Source organism: Cryptomeria japonica, chromosome 7 (assembly GCF_030272615.1).
Source record: "Cryptomeria japonica chromosome 7, Sugi_1.0, whole genome shotgun sequence".
Lineage (NCBI taxonomy): Eukaryota > Viridiplantae > Streptophyta > Pinopsida > Cupressales > Cupressaceae > Cryptomeria > Cryptomeria japonica.
Window position 1 is genome coordinate 270495997 of NC_081411.1, and position 20819 is coordinate 270516815.

Below are 20819 nucleotides of genomic sequence, written 5' to 3' on the forward strand. Positions count from 1 at the left end.
AAGTCATCCTTGACTTCATAGTTACCGTTGTCACAAAAGCTTTCACCCTTGCTGAGCTATCAACTCAACAACCTCGTGAAATATGGAAACAACCCCGAAGAGTGGGACCTTGCGCAAGGGGGTTGAATCTCCGGAGAAGGCCGACTCCCTTCTCAATCCAGGTGCAGGTGTTGAACCAACTCAACACTTCAAATCTTACTTCTAAGCCTATCCTAACAACTTGCAGAGGAAAAGGGAAGAGAGAAATGCTTAAAATGAAAGGAGGTGATGCACCAAGATAAGAGATGTTTCTCTCCCCACTCGAAATGGCACAAAGAATCAACTGAAATACCCAAGAGATGCACAAACTTTAGTTGCATGAATGACCTTAATGCACATATGGAGGTTAGAACTTGCTGAATGTCAAGAGGGGAGAAGGTTTCCCACAAGTCACACCCAGAAATAGGTTAACACATCATATATGTGAAAGAAAGCTACAAACATACTCTTATAATGAAGGTAAGAACACATACACAACATTCATAAGTTGAAGTAAGGCAAGAGTGATGATTTCAATTCATTCAAAGGCCAATGGCCAAACTTACAGTTACAAAAATGCAAAATATACAAGTCTTTAAGAGAAGTGAAAAGCATAAAATATCTTAAGCCAACAAGGAGAGAACCCTTTACAATGAGGCCAAACAACCTTATATAAAAAAACTGGTTGCAAGAGTTGTTGGAGCAAACACCATCTAGAAGTGGGAAAGACTAAGGAAGGGATCTCGGTGTTGTTGTATGTAGCTAGGTCAGAGCCCTTCTAGGGCCGACCTAGCACACATAGCATGTGTATGAGCCTATCGACATTAAAAGGCGTAAAACATATTTGTATTAATCATGCCCTATGTGGACAACATGTGTAACTTGTGGATTTATCTTGCACCTAGCACGTTTTGTTAACCCTACCCTATCTTGCCTAACGTGTGGGGTTATTTGGTTTTGGCGCCAAATTATATTTTTGTATTGTAATTTAGACTCCTAGCCGACCTAAGGCAAACTGATGGCTAGAGTCTCATATATATGTAATGCTAATGCAATTGCTAAGACACACATTCGGCGAATACCTTCAATCTGTCATCAAGCATTGAATTGTCTTCAGTGATCAATGAATCTCATTTAAAGACAATGATTATCATTGAGAGCACAACGAATATATTTAGAAGACGACAAAACACCTTTGAAGCATAGAGAACACCTGTGGAAGGTCAGCGAACTCCATCCAAGGGCAGTGAACTCCATCCAAGGGCAGCGAACTTCTCTGCTACTGCTCCTTCTGATAGAATTCTTCATTTGGAAGGTCATTGAACTATCATTGGGCTGTGGACATCATCAACAACAACATCTGCAGATAAGTTCACTATTACAGTGTGCCCTAGGTTGAAGATATTACTGTGATTAGTTTGTTGTCAGCTTCAAGTGTTGAAGCTCATTGTAAATTCAATTGATTATTGCCTAATCAAGATCTGATTATTGTTGCTGGGTTTTTCCTCCAAGAGGGAGGTTTTCCCAGGGTATCTTGGTGTTCTTGTGTATGTGTATTTGTTTATTTCCGAGTCATGATAATTCTGATCACTAAAATCAACATGGTATCAAAGCTTTGTTTGTAATAGTTGTGATCAGATTCACCAATTACAATCATTTTTTAGTCTAACCTACTGCTCAAGTTCAGGTCAACATGGCTTCTTATCTTAGGGCTGAAGATAGGTTGGAAGGTTCCGCCAATTACACTTCTTGGAAGGTCAGAATAATGATGGCCTTAAATGACCTTGCTGAATACGTCGGCAAGGGTACTGCTGAACCTCAAGACAAAAAGGAGAAGGAAGAATGGAAGAAGGACTGCCAAGCACAAAGGATGATTATTGATTCCGTCAAAGATCACATTGTGTCATCCATCTCCAAGAAGAAGACTACGAGAGAGATGTTCAACACATTGGAGAAGATGTACAAAGTAGACAACACTAGCTACATACTTGCCTTAAGGAATTAGCTCTCTCACATCAGATTGGAGAAAGGAGAACTTGTAGCTGCTTACTTCATGAGGATCTTTGAGCTAAGGGATCAGATTTCCACCGTTGGGAAGAATGTTGAAGACAACGACTTAACTATGATGGCTTTAAATGGTCTTCCTTCTACATGGGAGCCCTTTATTAAAGGAATCAGTGCAAGAGTGGAGCTTCCTCAATTTGATCGATTGAGAGGAGATTGCATTCAAGAGGAATCTCGCTTGGCTGCGAAAGGAAAAATTAGAAGTCCTCATGACAGTGATCATCATGTCCTCACAGCTAAGAAGGAAGGTGGCCATTGGAAGAAGAATAATTTCAAGAGAAATAGAGATTTCAGACCCTCTGCTCCTGATTCAAGGAAGAAACCAAAAGACTTGTCTCACATCCAATGCTTTTGATGTAACAAGTTTGGTCACTTTGCAAAGGACTGTTAATCTCATCTTGAGCAAGGAGAAGCGAACCTAAATGAAGTCTCGGAATAGTAGAATAATGAAGACTTCCTCTTTGTCTCAGCCTTTTCAAGCAATGTTCAATCAGACAGTAACACTTGGTTGATTGACAGTGGTGCATCTAGACACATCACAGGCTATCGGGAGCATCTCTTAGATTTGGTGGAGAAGGAGTCCAACCTTCATGTGACTATTGGTGACAATGCTCGTTATGCAGTAAGAGGTTTTGGCTCTACTTAAAATTAGATTTTGGTATTTCCCTTCATCTCAGTAATGTTTTGTTTGTACCTGGAATAAAAAGGAATCTAATCTCTATATCTGCTCTAGAAGATAAAGGTTATTAGGTCGTATTTTTTGAAGGAAGAATTCTTGCATGGCCTAAGGAGTCCAACATCAAATCAGCTCGTGCCATCGGGATTAGATATGAAAGCCTATACAAGCTTTCAACTCACACTTTCAATTAAGGATATAGTTGATAGATTCTTAAAACTATGATAGGAGTAAATCAACTAGTTTTTTTGAATCGTGTGAACTTATTACTTAGATAAGGATTAAGAGTGAGCTACATATTCCCCATAATCCCTAGTGAATGCATTGTTGTTGATTATATTTAGTAAAGCTTGAACATGTTGCTGTTTTCTAGCCATTGATGTTGAAAACTGATTTACAAACAAATTAATATCTCTAGTGTTGGATTTGAGAAGTATGGCTAACCATTTGAATTCAAATCAGTTTTGAATTTATAATTGTTATATGATTATTGCAAGGATGTTCTTGATTATGATTCTATGATAGAACTAACATGTGTTCTCTCAAATATACTTTGGCCAAGAGGGAGTTTTCAGCTCCTATGATAACATTGTGTGTATCTTCCACCCTTTGCGGAGTGCAAGGTGGGACCACCCTCTGCGGAGTGCAAGGTGGTAGTTTCTTTGAGGTGTAATACCTCTTCCACCCTCTGCAGAGTGCAAGGTGACAGTTTATACTTCTCTGTAGAGAAGTTTTGAGGTGTAAGACCTCTTCCACCCTCTGCGGGCAATGCAAGGTGGATCCACCCTCTGCGAGTAGGCATGGTGGTAATGCACTCTTCTTTGGGAGAAATTTGAGGTGAAAGCCCTCCTCCACCCTTTGCGAGTAGGCATGGTGGATCCATCCTCTGCAAGTAGGCATGATGAATGTCATGGAAGAAATTCCATGATATACTTGTGTTTTTCCACCCTTTGCGAGTAGGTATGGTGGACCCACCCTCTGCGAGTAGGCATGGAGGATATGTTTCAGCACTTGTGCTTGTTCACCCTCTGGAAGTAGCTATGGTGAACATCATCCATGGGTTGTATCCATTTGTATTCTTCATGGGAGCAGCCATGTATCTCAGATCTTGTGAAGGTCTCCTCCCTAGCTAAGAGGGAGTGTTGTTGTATGTAGCTAGGTTGGAGCCCTTCTAGGGACGACCTAGCACACATAGCATGTGTATGAGCCTATCGACATTAAAAGGCGTAAAACATATTTGTATTAATCATGCCCTATGTGGGCGGCATATGTAACTTGTGGGTTTATCTTGCACCTAGCACGTTTTGTTAACCCTACCCTATCTTGCCTAACGTGTGGGGTTATTTGGTTTTGGCGCCAACTTATATTTTTGTATTGTAATTTAGACTCCTAGCCGACCTAAGGCAAACTGATGGCTAGAGTCTCATATATATGTAATGCTAATGCAATTGCTAAGACACACATTCAACGAATACCTTCTATCTGTCATCAAGCACTGAATTGTCTTCAGTGATCAGCGAATCTCATCTAAAGACATCGATTATCATTGAGAGCACAATGAATATATTTAGAAGACAACGAACAAGGTTTAAAGCATAGCGAACACCTGTGGAAGGTCAGCGAACTCCATCCAAGGGCAGCAAACTTCTCTGCTACTGCTCCTTCTGACATAAGTCGTCATTTGGAAGGTCATTGAACTATCATTGGGCTGTGGACATCATCAACAACAACATCTGTAGATAAGTTCACTATTACAGTGTGCCCTTACTCCATATGGGACCTACTGCGACACCGAACCAAATTCAAGCAATTAGTCAGGCCTTGGTGCATCAAACCCCAGTCCTGAATCCAATTCCGCAAGCAACATACCCTAGCGTGCAGCCATCAAACCAATTGGTACTTCACCTAGGAGTTCCACTTTCTCAAGCCCCACCAGTGCATCCAGTCTACTTGCAAAGTGCATCAACATCTACAAGAACACAAGAAGAAAAAGATGAAATGAAAGAATTGATTGAACAAGTAAAAAAGTTGTCAACTGAAGTGACATACCTGAGGAATCAAAACAATCAGTTACGGAGCATGCAAAGAAGTAATCAAAGTTATCAAGCAAACAATCCAAATCAGCAAGCAGGGAATAATCAAGGTTTCCGAAACAATCAAGGATATCAAAGAAGGACATGGAATACGGCTCCTAACAATGGGAATGTAATTTTTTGCTGCTGGATAATCCACCCAATTCACAAAATCAAGATAATCGTCCAGCTGATAAAGTGTTCCTGGCTAAGGCAACATTGTCTAGTTGGTGCAGATTGCATAATACAAATCAACACTCGGAGCTCCAATGCCCTGAATTCAAGATAGCTGCGGATATATTTCGACAAGAAATGTGCGACACGTAGGCACCTGAAAATCCTCCAACAACTGGATATGAAATAGTTCCTACAACGCGATATGATCTAGCCTTAGTTGTGGAAAGCTATAAGCCTATTTCAACATGCTTAGAGGATCAATATCCCAAAGCTCCAATGGTGCCTCTAGGTTCTCCATTTCCACCTACTTCTGCGAATGGGCCCGCTGAAGAATCAAAATATGCGTTCCTTCCTCTAAATAACAGTGTTCTAGTTGAAGGCTTAAAAGAAGTCCATACATTACAACAATCATTGGGCAATCAAGGAACGAAAGTATATCAGAGGAATCAGAGAAATCAAGATCCACTAACAACTTCCATTCCTCCAAATAATTTCTCAACTCCACCTGATTCGAATGCTAGTAATATTCTAAGCTATCCACAAGATGCACTAGAGTATAGACAAAGGAACAACCCTCCTCCTCCTAGGGACGAATTGAATAAACTCAGGTTATATGTGCTCGAGGAGTTCAAGAAGGTCAAAATAAGCCTTTCATTATTTGAGTTGATGAAGGTACTTGAAATCAGGGAGACATTGGTCAACAGTTTGAGTGATGCCACAACAGCAAGACCAAATAGCCAGAATACCTCCAATACTTCCAGAGGAACAACCAATGCTCCCCAAGCCAATATAAATGTGATCCAACAAGAAGAAGTGAATGAGGAAAAGCAACCAGATAGTGATGAATGTATGTTTCAAGTTGCATCCTTCTTGACCAATAAAGAAGATATGTTAGAGGGAAAGACTTTGCTCAAAAGGGACAATAAAAGGACCTTGGAGACCCTGAAGATCGAAGAGAAGCCCACTTTGAACGTGATTACCTCAAGGAAAGAGACTACCATCAAGAAGAACTCAAATAAACAGAAGGCGTCAAAACAACAAAGCATTGAAGAAGGAACTTCAAAAGGGAGTAATCTCAACCTAAGTCAGACAAGTCAGCAAGATGAGAATGAGAGGTCTACAGTTTTACATCAAGGAAAAGATGAATCAGCTCCATTCTTACTTTCAATAAGAAGTTTTGGGAAACTCCTACACAATTGCTTATATGATTCAAGAGCCTCAAGCAATGTAATGCCGCTAGCTATTTGCCAGAAGCTTGGTATAACTCCTACACCTACTACCAAAAAGGTGACGCAGCTAGACAGGACAAAAGTCCCAGTAGTAGGAGAGCTTACTAATATCCACATGCAGTTGGCAGCAGACTCTAGAGTTCAGCATTTCATTGATATTTCAGTAGTAGAGATTCCAGATACTTATGGTATGCTTTTGAGTAGGGGTTGGTCCCGCAAATTGAATGGCTATGTTTCAACAAATTTTTCTCACGTGGCTTCCATGGAGAGTAGTTCCCAACCAAATCAAAATTAACAGCACTCCCAGGTTGAAGTCGATGATCACAAAATATGGAGAGGACAATGAAATCTTATTCCTGGAGACCTAGGAACATACAAGCCCAAGATAGAAGAAGTCTTAATGTTACAAGGTCTTGAAGAAGATGACAATGTACATGAAATCACAGAGTCAACTGAGGCCATTATTGAAAGTGATCCTGATTCAGATAGCGAAGGGATGTTTGAAAATTTCAGAAGATTCGTTCAAAAGAACATTCAGCAAGGAATTGAATTTGGGGGCCCAACGTGTATCCAAGATTTACTACTACCAAATTGGTGTAGGATACATAATGCCTTCCATTCAGAGCTTTCATGTGCCATGTGCAAAATTGCATTAGAATAAGTTTACAAGAAGATTCCCGTGGCTGCAGTGTTTGAAGAAATTGAAATTCTGGAGAGATAGTTCATCTGAAGAAGACAGTGCATCCAACTCATCATTAGAAGAGAGCATTGAAGAAAATTCAATCACATCAAAAGAGAAAGAAAAGAAAGATGAAGATCAAGTATGGACTTTGAGATTTGATGGTTCAAAATCAAAACAGGGATCTGGAGCCAGCTTTGAATTAACTAGTCCCTCAGGAGAAACTTATTATGCTGCCCATAGATTGCAATTTGCATGTACAAATAATGTTACCGAGTATGAGTCATTGATTCATGGATTGTTGCTCGCTATCAAGAAGAAAGCCAAGATCCTACATGTTTTCGGAGATCCAAAAATTGTCATAGGATAGATAAAGAAGCAATATGCATGTCATGACAAGAGGTTAACAAGATACCACAATCGAGTAAGGGATCTCATTGAGAGCTTTGAAGCTTTCAACATTCAATCAGTATATAGACACCAAAATCAAGTAGCCAACTCCCTTGCCCAAGCTGCCAGCTCATTAGCTCTGCTTGCAATGGAAGGATTGAAGAAGCTCACAGTCGAGCTAACTCCAGTACCTTCGGTTCCAGATAATATTACAACTTTTCAAGTATTTGAAGACAACAAACATATATTGGATTTTTTGACCAATTCAAATGTCTTCCTAACACAACTCATTGATGAAGAAGATTTAGAAGGCACTGAGTTTGATCCAGAAGGCATTCTGAATTTGAAAACTAACACCATTCCAAAAGGCATGATAGAATTAGAAAGAATATTCGACCCAGATAAATTGCAGGCAATCAAAAGTCACAATGTAGAAGGAGATGCTTGTGAAACCATTAATTTGGGTTATGAAGAGCAAATTAAAAATGTATTTATAGGCAAAATCTGTACCCCACAGGAGAAGGAAGGAATATTGAAGAACATAAGAGATTTCCCAGATATTATTGCATGGAGTTATGAAGATCTCAAGACATACGACACTTCAATCATTACCCATACAATACCTTTGAAGCAAGGAAGCAAGCCATTCAGACAACGACAAAGACCCGTGAACTCGCTTTTGGAGCCTCTAATATATCAAGAAGTCAAGAAATTGTTGTCAGCAAGGATCATCTTCCCAGTAAGACATTCGACGTGGGTCGCCAACCTAGTTCCTGTACGAAAGAAGAATGGAGAAATAAGATTGTGTGTAGACTTCCGTAATCTCAATCGAGCTTCAGAGAAAAGATAATTATCCTTTGCCATCACTAGATGAGGTTTTACAAATTGTTAATGGGTTGTAGATGATGTCCTTCTTGGATGGATATTCAGGATATAATCAAGTAATGGTTGAGCCAGAAGACAGATTGAAAACGACTTTCACAACTAAATGGGGGACATTTGCTTACAGAAGAATGCCATTTGGACTTATTAATGCAGGAGCCACCTTTCAAAGGGCCATCGACATTGCTTTCAAAGATTTGATAGGAAAATGCATCATCATTTATATGGATGACATCACAGTATTCTCAAGAAAAAGGGAAGAACATGTGGAAGATCTCAGAAAAGTGTTCCAAAGATGTAGAAGATATGGAATTTCATTAAACCCTAAGAAATGTATGTTTGGGGTCACATAAGGAAAATTGTTAGGTCATGTAATCTCAGAGAAAGGTATCGCGATAGATCCTGACACAATTAAAGCGATATCAACAATAAATTTGCGTGCAAGCAAGAAAGAGCTCAAGTCATTCTTTGGCAAGATCAATTTTGTGAGAAAATTTATTACAGGCTTTGTAGAAATAATCAGGCCATTAAATGAGATGTTAAAAAAGGATGCCAAGATTGAATGGACTACACAAACTAAGAAGGCGTTTGAAGAGATCAAGCAAGCAATTGCTGAAGCTCCAGTATTAGTCAACCCAGATTATACAAGACCCTTCTATCTATACTCTTTCGCTTCAGAACACACATGTGCAGCTATTCTCACCCAGAGAAGTGAAGAAAAGGATGAAAATCCTATAGCATTCACAAGTGCTCCTCTCAAAGATGCTGAATTAAGGTATCCCAACGTTGAAAAGCAAGCTTATGCGCTCTTGAAAGCAATCAAGAAGTTCAGGCTCTATATTTTAAGAAGCAAAGTGTGCGCAATTGTACTTGATGCAGCTATAAAGACTCTTCTCATGCAAAACGAATTAGGAGAAAGGAGAAGAAAGTGGGTCGCCACTATTCAAGAATTTGATATTGAAATCCAGCCAATGAAGCTAGTTCGAGGACAAGCTCTTGCACAAACTCTAGCAGTAGAAGGGCCAGGACTCATTCAGCAAGTATATCAATTAGATGATCTCGCACCAGAAGAATGGTACAAAGATATTGTGACTTACCTGCTCAATCACAAATGCCTCGCATATATGACTCCCACACAAAAGAGAGCACTTAGATTAAAGAGTCAACACTACATGCTTCAAGGCTCGGTTTTATATAGAAGAAATCATGAAGGAATTTACTTGAGGTGTGTGGGTAAAGATGAAGCAAAACAGATTATGGAACATTTTCATAACAAATTTGGCACAGGACATGGAGCTGGTTTAACCACATCACATCAGATATTGAGGGCTGGATACTGCTGAAAGTAACCCTTTCCACCTTTTGATCACCGAGAGCCCAATCTGGGAGGGTGAGCATACAATGTAGAGGGGATCGTTAGATGCAAGAAACTGAAATTGAATACAATACTTGGGTGACAAGCCAATCCCTTCCACTTTTTAGCGGGATAATAAGAACACTAAAAGATCACTTGGCGGCAAACCAGCCAAGGACAAGCCAAGAAATTAAAGCAGCAGTCACTCAACAACTTTTTAGCGGGAGGACAATTATTACAACAAGAAAATAGATCACTCAACCACTTATGCATTGGGAGGACTAGGAATGAAACAACAATCACTCTACTACTTGTGCAGCGGGAGGACGGTATTACAAAATTCCAAATGTAGGCTGTCAGCCGGCCTCTTCCACTTTTTCAGCGGGATTTGCTTTACAATCCAGAAATGGCTGATAGTACTACTATCTAGCCTTACAATGATGAGATATGAATCTTAGAATAGAGAGAAGATACTGTCCATTACAATGAATACTTCCAAGCAAAACACACTTAACAAACTCAAACACACCCATAGAGAAATAACACACCACTGACTCCTATTCTGAAAAAGTAATGTGTAGTACGCATAACACGCAGAAAACAACCACTACCTAAATCACAGAAAAGCTCATAACTCACCTAAAACACCTCCGAATGACACAAGAATAGAAGCAAATGAAACACAAGACTGTGGCGATAAGACTAGAACCCCAAACCTACAACATAGACGCCAAAACCAAACAGCACGCAACCCGAGGCAGACAAGGAATGGTACCGCCCAGCTGAGAAGTACAATTTGCAATATAAAATTCAAATCAGCAAATGAGGATCTGCAAATTGGTAGACTCCATCGCCTAGGGGAGAGATAATTAGAGCCAATACCCAGAATGACTTCGTGAACACATAGGGACCCACAAATAGATTTCTACTTCAGCACACACACCAACCAGCAGCACGAACACTCAGAAAACACTCCAAACATCGGAAACTGAAACACAAATCTGCAACTTTCTTCCTCAAATCTACTCCTTTGAATGAAGAGCAGTCACAAGCTCAATTAGTTGCTGTATTGCAAGCAAGAAACCAAGCGGTCGCTAGGAGGTATGCATTCCCCTAAGCTTCACTCCAAATTTTGGCAGCACTTCGTTATATTTTTCTTCATAGATGACAAATGAGGAGCCTAGCTCTCATATTTATAGATTCAGAGATTCAAATTCACATTCAAATGGCGCGCAAATTCCTATCTTCTCATTTGAATTTCATTCCAAACATGTCCATGACTTGGCGTCCCCCTCCTTTAGGCAAAAGTTCGAACTTTTTCTTGGTATACAATTTGCAACATAAATATTTTAAACATGAAGGTGTTTTTTCATCCTCAACGCCATCTGACTTAGGAAAAATAATAAGATTTAAGTAAAAATATATTTTTCCCTTTCTTAAGTCGCCCAACATAATAATTAAATATTAAACTTAGGATAATGTATTAATATTTAATAAATCACTTTTTTTTTCAAATGTAGATTGATCAATGCCAAATTGAACCCGAAATTGAATTGCTGAAAACCAACAAAACTGACTGGGTTGGAGCTCTGCACTGAACTGCTAAAAATAGCAGAAATGGCACTTACTAAAAATAGCAAGTCCTGAAAACAACTCCAAAAAGATTTCTCTTCGAACCTTGAAGATGAGCTCAAAAATCCGAGAAAGACTTAGAAATCCTGTCTGCTGCCACCAACTTACTAAACATAGTAAGTCCAGAATTCTTCTCGGAGCTGAATGCATGTTACACCTCTGCGAAGGTTTCGTAAAACTTAGAAGGAATCCACAATCAGAATCATAGAATTCCAACTAGTCAGGCATCAAACAGCTCACACAACCTCCTTAAAAATTGGAAACACTAATTTCTGCTTCCAGGTAGCCTACGGGTCTCCAGAATAGGCTAATGGCCCACTAAACTCCACCTCATTGAGAAGGGGACATTACACATGCAATATCCAAAACAACACATCTCACCATGCTTCAATAAGTTTTGCATTTATTTTGGTAGTATCTCAGCAACAGTTTCACAAAAGTCTCTCCTTTACAAATGAAATGGGTAAGCTTTGTATAGAGCTCACAATTACAACCAAGGGCCCAGATTGAATTGAAATCAATGGCCAAGATTAAGACAACAAAGCCCTAAAGGATGGTAGTTATAACCATTACCCCAACAATTAAGCTGACTAATCAGATAAAAGATATCCTCAACAACACAAACTACGAGGAAAGAGAGCAAATAATTAAATCCCATGCTGACCAGGATTACACAATCTCTTATCTAGGATGGTGTGCCCTTTATCTCTTTCCTTGATGGCAAATTTGAGGAACTTGGACATGATAATGTCAAGCACATCGATTGGTGCACTTGGCATGTTTTCCACCTTATACTCATTGGCTGCCAAGTCAGCAGTACATGTGGCAAGAGTCTTTTCCCACTCCGATCCCAATTCTTGGATGCCATTCATGAAAATCAGAAGTGAAGCAGCATTCTCCATATGATCCTCTGAAATTTAATTTGTAACCTTGAAATAGATACTTTGCAATTTCTACTTTAGATCATTTACATTCAGGTTTTCTTCATCATTCATTCCCTAATTAAACATTGCTTCCACTGAAACAAGAATTTTATCTTGATCCTTGATCATTTTCCTTAATTGAATGCAATCATTTTCTACCCTTTCAAGGACATTCTTTTTTAATAATTAAAACACAATATTAACTTTGGAAATTACATGCTTGGTTCATCTCCATCACATTTCCATCAACTAAATTCTGCTTAGGAATGTTCATTAATAAATGTAGACGTGGAATAGTGTTCTTCTTGACAACACATAATTCTTGACATAAAGCAATTATTGCTTGAATTCTATCCAAGAGAGAGACAACTCTCCCATACACTTGAACTAATTCTTCCATGAATCCATTTGCTCTATCTAAAACACTTCCACCCCATCCTTTTGCTGCTTGAGCTGTTGACCTCATTCCCTCCAAGTCGTCAATTTATTCCTTTGGAAGTGTTGCAGGAGGTACAAATGTTTCCCTAGCTTGCCTGACATGATTCATCAAATGTTGTGTGTAGTTTTTCAATTGCTTGTTTTCTATATTTTGACTGATTCTTTTTTTCTTCTTCCTTTTTGAATCTTTCCGTAATGGTCATTACAAAACTGTGCAATTCTTCAATTTCCTGTTCCTTTGTTGTCAATTCCAAGTCAAATGTTGTAACATCATATTCTTCTGGAACGATATCCTCCTTTGCCTTATGCACTCTTGGAACTGCAATTTGGATCTTATGGGACTTGAAACTTTCCTTTATGATCTGGGAATATTTCTTCACTTTCTTCTTTTCAACAGTCTTGTTTATCCAACTCAGAAATTCCTCCAATTCATCTGTTGAATCACTTTCTACCATAGTTTTCTTCTTTACCTGCTCCTTCAAACATTCAGGAATTGACTGTTCCTCATCCTCATCTAACTCTTCTTGTTGTTGATCCTCTTGCAATGCCGATTTCAGAACTTCACTCTGCTCTTTTGTTATAGAAGTATTGCTTTGCTATCATTGGATTCTTATTTTTTGTGAACTAACATAGATAACTGTACCTTGTTTTTTCTCAAGTCCAACTTACATAACATACATCATTAACTGTGAAGGAATTTATGTGGATGCCACAAAGATTAAAATCTCTTAAAATTGGTCAATTTCTCAATTCTTGCAGCTACACTAATCATTTTTTTTAATGTAGGGCTTTCAAATTTTTATTGTTGGTTCATATCGTGAGTCTCACATCTCTTAGCTGATGAATCAAATCATGTGAGCTAGCTCAGCATTCTAGGGAATGTGGACACAATATCTAACATTTAAAGAACTCATAGTCAGATTTTGCTTTGAACCTATTATTTCTGTTTCTAAGTTGTATTTTAATTATATAGATTTGTCTGCTAGTTGTTTTGTAAGTTGTCTGCTATGCAAAATCCTAGGCTTGACACAGATCAATTAGATATTTACCTTCTAGTCTGTTAATAATTACTCTTTCCCTTTTCTTGATTTCTGGAGTCATTATAAATACTTATATGTTTCTAACTACATCTTAAAGTGCATTGCATTCCTCCTCTGGACATCATTTCTTTCTTGTTTTTTCTGCGAGCTCTCACTTTGGACTGTTGGTGGGATTGAACTTGAATGGTCTAGAACTTCCACTCAAATACAGAGGGCTGCGTTGGGTCCTTCAACAGTACATAGAAAAAATCTATTCTTTCTCCTTTCTGCATAGACTGCATTTAATGACTCATTTACCTGGTTGTAAACAGGGATAGAGCATGCAGTGACATGTGAAACTGCATTGAGCATCTTATGAATGCATACTCCATGTTTTCCGTGACGATACTGGCCCAATTAAAAGGTTCTTTATTCTCGAGTACTTGTATATATGGAATCAGTCATATAATCTCCTAGTAGTTGGAAACAAATGAAAATTTCTTGGAATTATCTTTCCAGTTTTTTATGTAGATGGTTTGCAAGTCATGGCTCTTCTTAACAGTTTCAATGCAAACACCATCAGGGATATTATTCTGACAAATCTAGAATAATATCCTCATTGTCTACCTTAGTGATATCTAGCTTTGTTGTGCTGGGCAGCCTTCATCATAGAGAAGTCCTTAGTCTCAATTGAATCCTCAGTAGGACAAGTTTTGACCAAATGTTTGGTTGCTATCATAGTTGCAGGGAGACGTGTCTCTGACCCCTTGGGATGTGTCTCGGGGACTGCAATGCGTCTCTTGTATTGGAGATGTCTCGAAATCTTAGAAATTAACAACATATGTGATTCTATTTTGTGATACTAATATTTTTAGTTTTACTGTTAGAAAATTAATAAATTATTAAATTATATTAAAAAAGTGGTGTCTCCAAGTACCCCCCCGTCTCCTATTTATAGATGTACTGCGTACCAGTCTCCTGTACTAGTACCAGTACCAGTCTCTTGGCAACCTTGGTTTCTACGTGCTTGGATTATAATGCATACACATACTCATTTGAATATTGCCATAGCTGCCATGCTATGGACCTTTGCACTTTCAGTTTATTTGCTAGAGTTTAGTTGTGGTCCTTTTTCAACTAATGAAAAGTGCAGTTGTTGAGAGGAAGAAACCATTACTGCTTCTTCAGGGCTGTTTTCTCTTTTCCTTGTCTAGATTTTACGCCTTAGTTGATTTCTTCTCATTGGTGTCAGTTAAGGATGGACATTGGACTGTGCTACTTTTCTTGTTCTTTCTTTTGTGTGGTTACTTGTCAAAACTCCTTGCATAGGAGTGTGGGGGCTTCACTAGTGCATTAAAGGGGAATTCTTATTTATTTCAGTTGAACATGAACATTGGACTGTGTTACCTTTATTGTTCTTTCTTTTGGATGGTTACTTATCACAACTACTTGCATAGGAGTGTGGGGCTTCACTGGAGCATTAAAGGGGATTTTTTTTTCTAAACGTCTTTGGCGCTGCAGTATCCTTCATGTTTTGTGGTCTGAACTTGGTAAATATAGCAACTTTTGCAATAATTTGTGAATATCTAGATAGGCTATGATGTCTGGAAAGAGTGAAGCTTGAGATGTATCAAAATTCCAATGGTTAACATTCAATCTCTGGCAACGTCATATCTGAATGTATGGTGAGGTGACTCTTGCATAAATGTGATAATATAAGACTTAAGAAATGTCAATAAAAGCATTTTCCAACATTAAGCAATAACAATGTTGTTAAAGGTGCTCAGATTGAAGGAATGTATTCCCGAAGAACATTACTTTGTTGTTTTTTTATAGCCATTTCAACTTAATAAGTGCTGCGAATAATTTCAATCATTCGCTTCTTGTGATTTATTGTATTACTTGTGTATTCTTCCTTTTTATGGGCCGGTTAAGAATTCCATGTTTATTTGCTTTTTTATAATAGGAAGATTTATCATTTCAAATGTATCAACTTGCTAGTAATGAATATTATTGTCTGCAAAAGAAGCTTTATTGTTGCAGTTGTTGGACAACTTAGTTGAATAGTCATTGTAGAATTTTTTGCAAAAACATTAGAATATTCAGTGATTGTACAGGCTTCATCTAGTTAATGATGGATGCACTGCAGGGCATTACTTGAGTGCATCAGCACTAATGTGGGCAAGCACTCATAATGAGACACTCTTGAACAATATGCAAGCTGTTGTTGATGCTCTTTATGAATGCCAGCTTAAAATGGGGACAGGCTATCTTTCGGCCTTTCCTTCAGAGTTGTTTGATCGCTTCGAAGCAATTAAACCTGTGTGGGCACCATATTATACCATTCACAAGGTACTACTTTATCTTTGTATTTTAATTTATTTCAACAACAGTCAAATGTTTACGTTATACTAGAAGGTGAGATGGAGAGATGAGCATGTAACTGTGTAACATCTTGAAATTAGAAACTAAGGCATGCTCAACTACAGATCATGGCAGGATTATTGGATCAATACAAGTTTACTGGCAATGACCGAGCATATAAAATGGTCATATGGATGGCTGACTATTTCTACAATCGTGTCCAAAATGTTATATCAACATACACAATTGAAAGGCACTGGCTTTCCCTCAATGAAGAGACTGGTGGAATGAATGATGTTCTTTATCGCTTGTACTCATTAACTGTAAGCTTTCTTAAATGTTCCATTTTGAGAAAACGATTCAGAAAGGAATTACTAGAATGTTATAAACATTTCTACTATGTTTGGTTCTACCAGTCTTATATTTCAATAACATATGACATGTGGTATCTGACTAGATGATGCATGCAGGGAAATAAAAACCATCTACTTCTGGCACATCTCTTTGATAAGCCTTGCTTTTTGGGCATGTTAGCTGTCAAGGTATTTGCTCTTTTAAATGGAAAACTGTTGTAGAGATGTACATTTTTAGTGTTTTTCAAATAGGAAATGGATAGTTTTATTTCCTACCTGGTCAAGATACATAGCAGGAGATCAGACATGGAAAGGAATTTGCAGAGGGCCTAGTGCTCTGTTTTTCTTGGTCCCATAGACTGATCAGTCTTGTGGACGTCAGTAAAATCATTCATTCATTCATTGCAGTGATAAAACAGAGTTTAGATTCTAAAATATTTCTATATTTATTGAACACCTATGTTGTAGGGTAGATGAATTTTTTGAATGTAAAAGTTGTGAAAGGCATGCATCCTTGATGATGTGAATTCTAGAATTAGTAATAGCTCTAATCTTATGAAATAACTCAAGTATGGAAGTTTGACAATATTGGCAAAGTTTCTTTAAATATCTGTTGATCAAAACTAAGCATTTACTGGATACACATACTAGATTTGAATCCAACAAGCTCAATCATGCTATACATAAGAAACACGAATGGGAAAGATATTGGTGGTACAAGATATATGAAAGTAACTTGGTATAAAGAATGAATATTTTGATCTGGATGAATAATGAGGTACACATCTCTTGTATACATAATAGTCATTACCAAATCTTTCATTTTATAAAGTATGTCACATTTATTGATAAATTATCCCAGTAGTGACTACAAGCTAGGCCCCAGCAAATATAGGCTCACTCCAAGATACAGAATGTAAGCCCAAGCTAGATCCCAAGTAAACTACAAGTAAACAGTCTTATCCCTACTATCTTTGCCGCTACAAGAGTCCTCTAAAATAAATCCTAACATGAAACATCTCCAAAGATAAGAGTCAACAATTCTCAAAGTGCTTCATAATTTTAGTCTCAAAATAGCCACTCCAGAGAAATCACAAGGTACCAATTTCAATGGTTGATGAGGAGTGTTCAAACACAAAGACCTTGGATCAGAGGAAGATTAACTTAACCAGACTAGGATGCCTAATTGCATAGGCAGACAAAGGTACTTACCACAAGGGGCCAAAGGTCTCCAACTGCAAAGATGCCAAATGTATCCCCATTTGTAGAAATAATATGCTCAATCATCACAGATAGTAAATATGTCCCATCCTTGAAGGGCCAAATAGTGCTTAGATTCTTTGGAAGGCTGCTGTTCCAGTATTATCTTTAGATGCTCCATCAATATCCACAAAATTGTTGTGAGGTGATTATTTATCGTGACAAATAATCCTTTATCAGCCTATTCATCAGGGAAAAATCAAATAGCTGTTATAACTGACATTTGTTAATGTCAATCAGAAGTCACTAACTTGCGAGTATAAGTTCTTATAAAGACAACTATGTAGTCTGACATGTTCTTCTAGATGTATATCTAGAGATTCTAGACCATTTAAATGTAGTAGTTGGTTTACTTTCTTATCTTTTAAAAGAATAAGACAGTTTACAAAGACTGATTCACATTGAGACAATCGATATAACAGAGTGGATTTATATGACATTATATGTAGTGATTTAATTGAAGTAAGTTCCATAGAAAAACAAATGCAAGCAATCGTGTCTATGAAAACAGGAAATCTTGTTCAAGAAAGCTTATATTTAACTCTCTTAGAATCTCTAAATGATTCAAACAATATATGTACAAATTTCTGAGTATTGATCTGCACAAAATAGGAATGATAACCGTTTAAGGTTTTTCTCAACAGTTATCTTGTCTTGGAACTTGGTTTGATGTGTCAGTTATCTTTTGGGGTTTGAATAACTTTAGTGTCACATACTAGTTATTATATTGCAATGGAATTCTGTTTTTGCTAATGGAAATTTGGTTTGTTCTTCTTCATTTGTAAATTACAGGCAGATAGCATATCTGGTTTTCATGCTAATACTCACATCCCAGTTGTTATCGGGTCCCAAATGAGATATGAAATTACAGGTGACCCACTTTATAAGGTATGCAAAATTTACAAATACACACTTTTGTAAACATGCATGTGTGATAAGATATCCCATGAGCTCATTTTATGGGCATCAGTTTGATATATGCAAATATGGCAGTAAATTATTTCCGTATTTCTTGTCAGTTAATTTTATCTTTTCTTATTTTAAAGTTCAGTTCCGCAAATGAAGTATACCGATGAGTGATGCGTTCTGTATTCTATTGGCTATCCCTAGGATATCAAGTGCTAGATTAACATATGAAGGCTTTGCAATTAGCTATACCGCATTGCTGTTTTCTTTGATGCCTTTGACTTTTAACTATTTATGATCTTTTTAAATGTGTATCAAAAAAGAAACTGCTGAAGGAACAACAAATAAAAATGATTCATTATTGTAAGTTGAATTAATATTGAAATATCATGATCTGCTTTGTCCATGCTGTGCAACTTGTTGTAGGGTCAAACAAACTGCTATATGTTTTATTTATTACTTTTTTATTAAATGTCATGAAAAGAGATGTCTTTATTTATGCTTATCTCTATCCTCCTACATACTAGTTGACATCCTTATCAACATAATCATGAACTTGATGGATAGTGAGACGTGGCAACTGGATTAACAGACCAATTATTGATCTGTAAACTAAGTAGGTTAGTCCTAAACAACTTACCAATAACAGATTCTGTGAAGATTGCTTCTCACAAACACCCCTGATTATAGTACTTGATGTGATTTCTTAACATAGATTATTACAAGAAACCTGAATTGAAGTTGAAGGGAAATACTACACAAGCAAGAAAAGCAATGATAAACCAAGGATAGCCTGACAATGACTGTACACAGGATTTGACCTGAAGAATCCCCAAGATTGGGAAAAAACTCCAGCAAGAATCTGTTATGTGTTCATCATCCCTACTTTAGAATCAATCAATTACAGTGGAGTAGGACTTACGCATACCCAACTAAGCTCAATTCATCAACAAGAAGCTTGTACAACCTTCAATGAAGTCTGCAATCCTCAAAATCCTACTGGTCTGTGATATTCACTTCAACCATGAGAAGCCAAAAGGAAAGCATGAGTGCCACCCTTTGTTCAATGTTCAAACATATTTATTATAGGTTCCTTCACATCTCTTTGAAATACAAACATGCATTCCAAGGCCAAGCAGCTGAAATGAATCAATGAAACTCTTCATATTCCAACCCTTGCCTGACCTGTGTTGAGTTTGCTGGTTCTTCCAGGGGGTGAACCTCAGTTTTGATAAGAAATCCTAATACTTGTGATGTTTGCAGATAGCTGCGTTTTCCTCCTCTTTGCTCTCCTTGATTCCAGCCATGTTGCTGCTGTTGTTTGCATTTCTGTGTACTATACTTGTGGTGACAGTTTGATGTCTTTGGCTTTGTTTCCCTGACATTAAGAACCATTGTTTGCATACTCGGTGAGTTGCCGAGTACTCACCATTTTTTTTCATCAAGTTTATACTGAGTACTTGCCAAGACTCACCAAAAAATTGGCGATATTTTCATTTTAACTCAGCAACATGTCAAAATTGAGGAAAAAAACATGGGTTAGACTAAGTTGCCTGTTCGGGATCAGGTTCAATGGTTTGTTTCGCAGGTTTGGGCAAAATTTTTTGAGGCTTGGGTTTGTTGAGACAAAAACATATAAAAATCAGAAATGTATACATATCTGCAGCAGTAATCAAGTCCAAAATACACCACCAGACTAATAGTCAAATAACATAGCAAAATACAGCACCATATTAATATTCAAATATTAGTCAAACTTGACTGTCGTGATATATATTAAAGTTCAAAAATAATAACGTCAGGTGTCAACAATCAGCCATCATTGATAAAATATCTTATTGGTCATCAAAAATATCACCCTTCTCCATATGAGATGATGTATATTGTGGTAAATTAGAAGAACCACAAATAGTGCCAGTAGCACTGGCACTAACATTGGCACTAGCACTCTCATGCTTACTAGGTGGCTCATAGTCGTCATCAACTTCAAGTGCAGCAAAGTGGGACGCGGAAGCATCCAAGTCAATGCACTCAGGCTTGATATCCCACTTATTTGTCTCCCCTTCTTCGTAGGCACTTTCTTTGTGTGTAAGGAGCCACAAGTTTGAATGCACAAACACCGAGTCCTCTGCCTTTTTGAGTGTAGTCTATTGCGCTTTATTGAGTTGATGAATAAGTATGTGCTCCAATTCCTCTCAAATACAAATAAACTAACAACCTATCAAGTCAAAATCAGTGAGTTAAGAGTTACAAAATAAAAAATTTAAATGATAAAATTAAAATATAAATAGAACTTAAAAGATAAAAGATTTTTTTATTTTTACTTTTTATAGAGCTTGCAATAAAATTTTGATCGCAAGAGGTCGTAGGTCCGTGTATGATT

At 37.6% G+C, this 20819-nt stretch overlaps 1 protein-coding gene across 2 annotated transcripts in view; it reads left to right on the forward strand.

Moving 5' to 3' along the window:
• The window catches only part of LOC131046047 (uncharacterized), a 190147-nt gene that overhangs the window by 32678 nt on the left and 136650 nt on the right, over nt 1-20819 (forward strand). For both annotated transcript variants that reach the window (XM_057979706.2, XM_057979705.2), the window contains exons 2-5: nt 15703-15905; nt 16043-16240; nt 16388-16459; nt 18323-18418. In XM_057979706.2, the coding sequence (XP_057835689.2) occupies nt 15703-15905; nt 16043-16240; nt 16388-16459; nt 18323-18418 (569 nt within the window). The remainder of the gene's footprint in view (nt 1-15702; nt 15906-16042; nt 16241-16387; nt 16460-18322; nt 18419-20819) is intronic.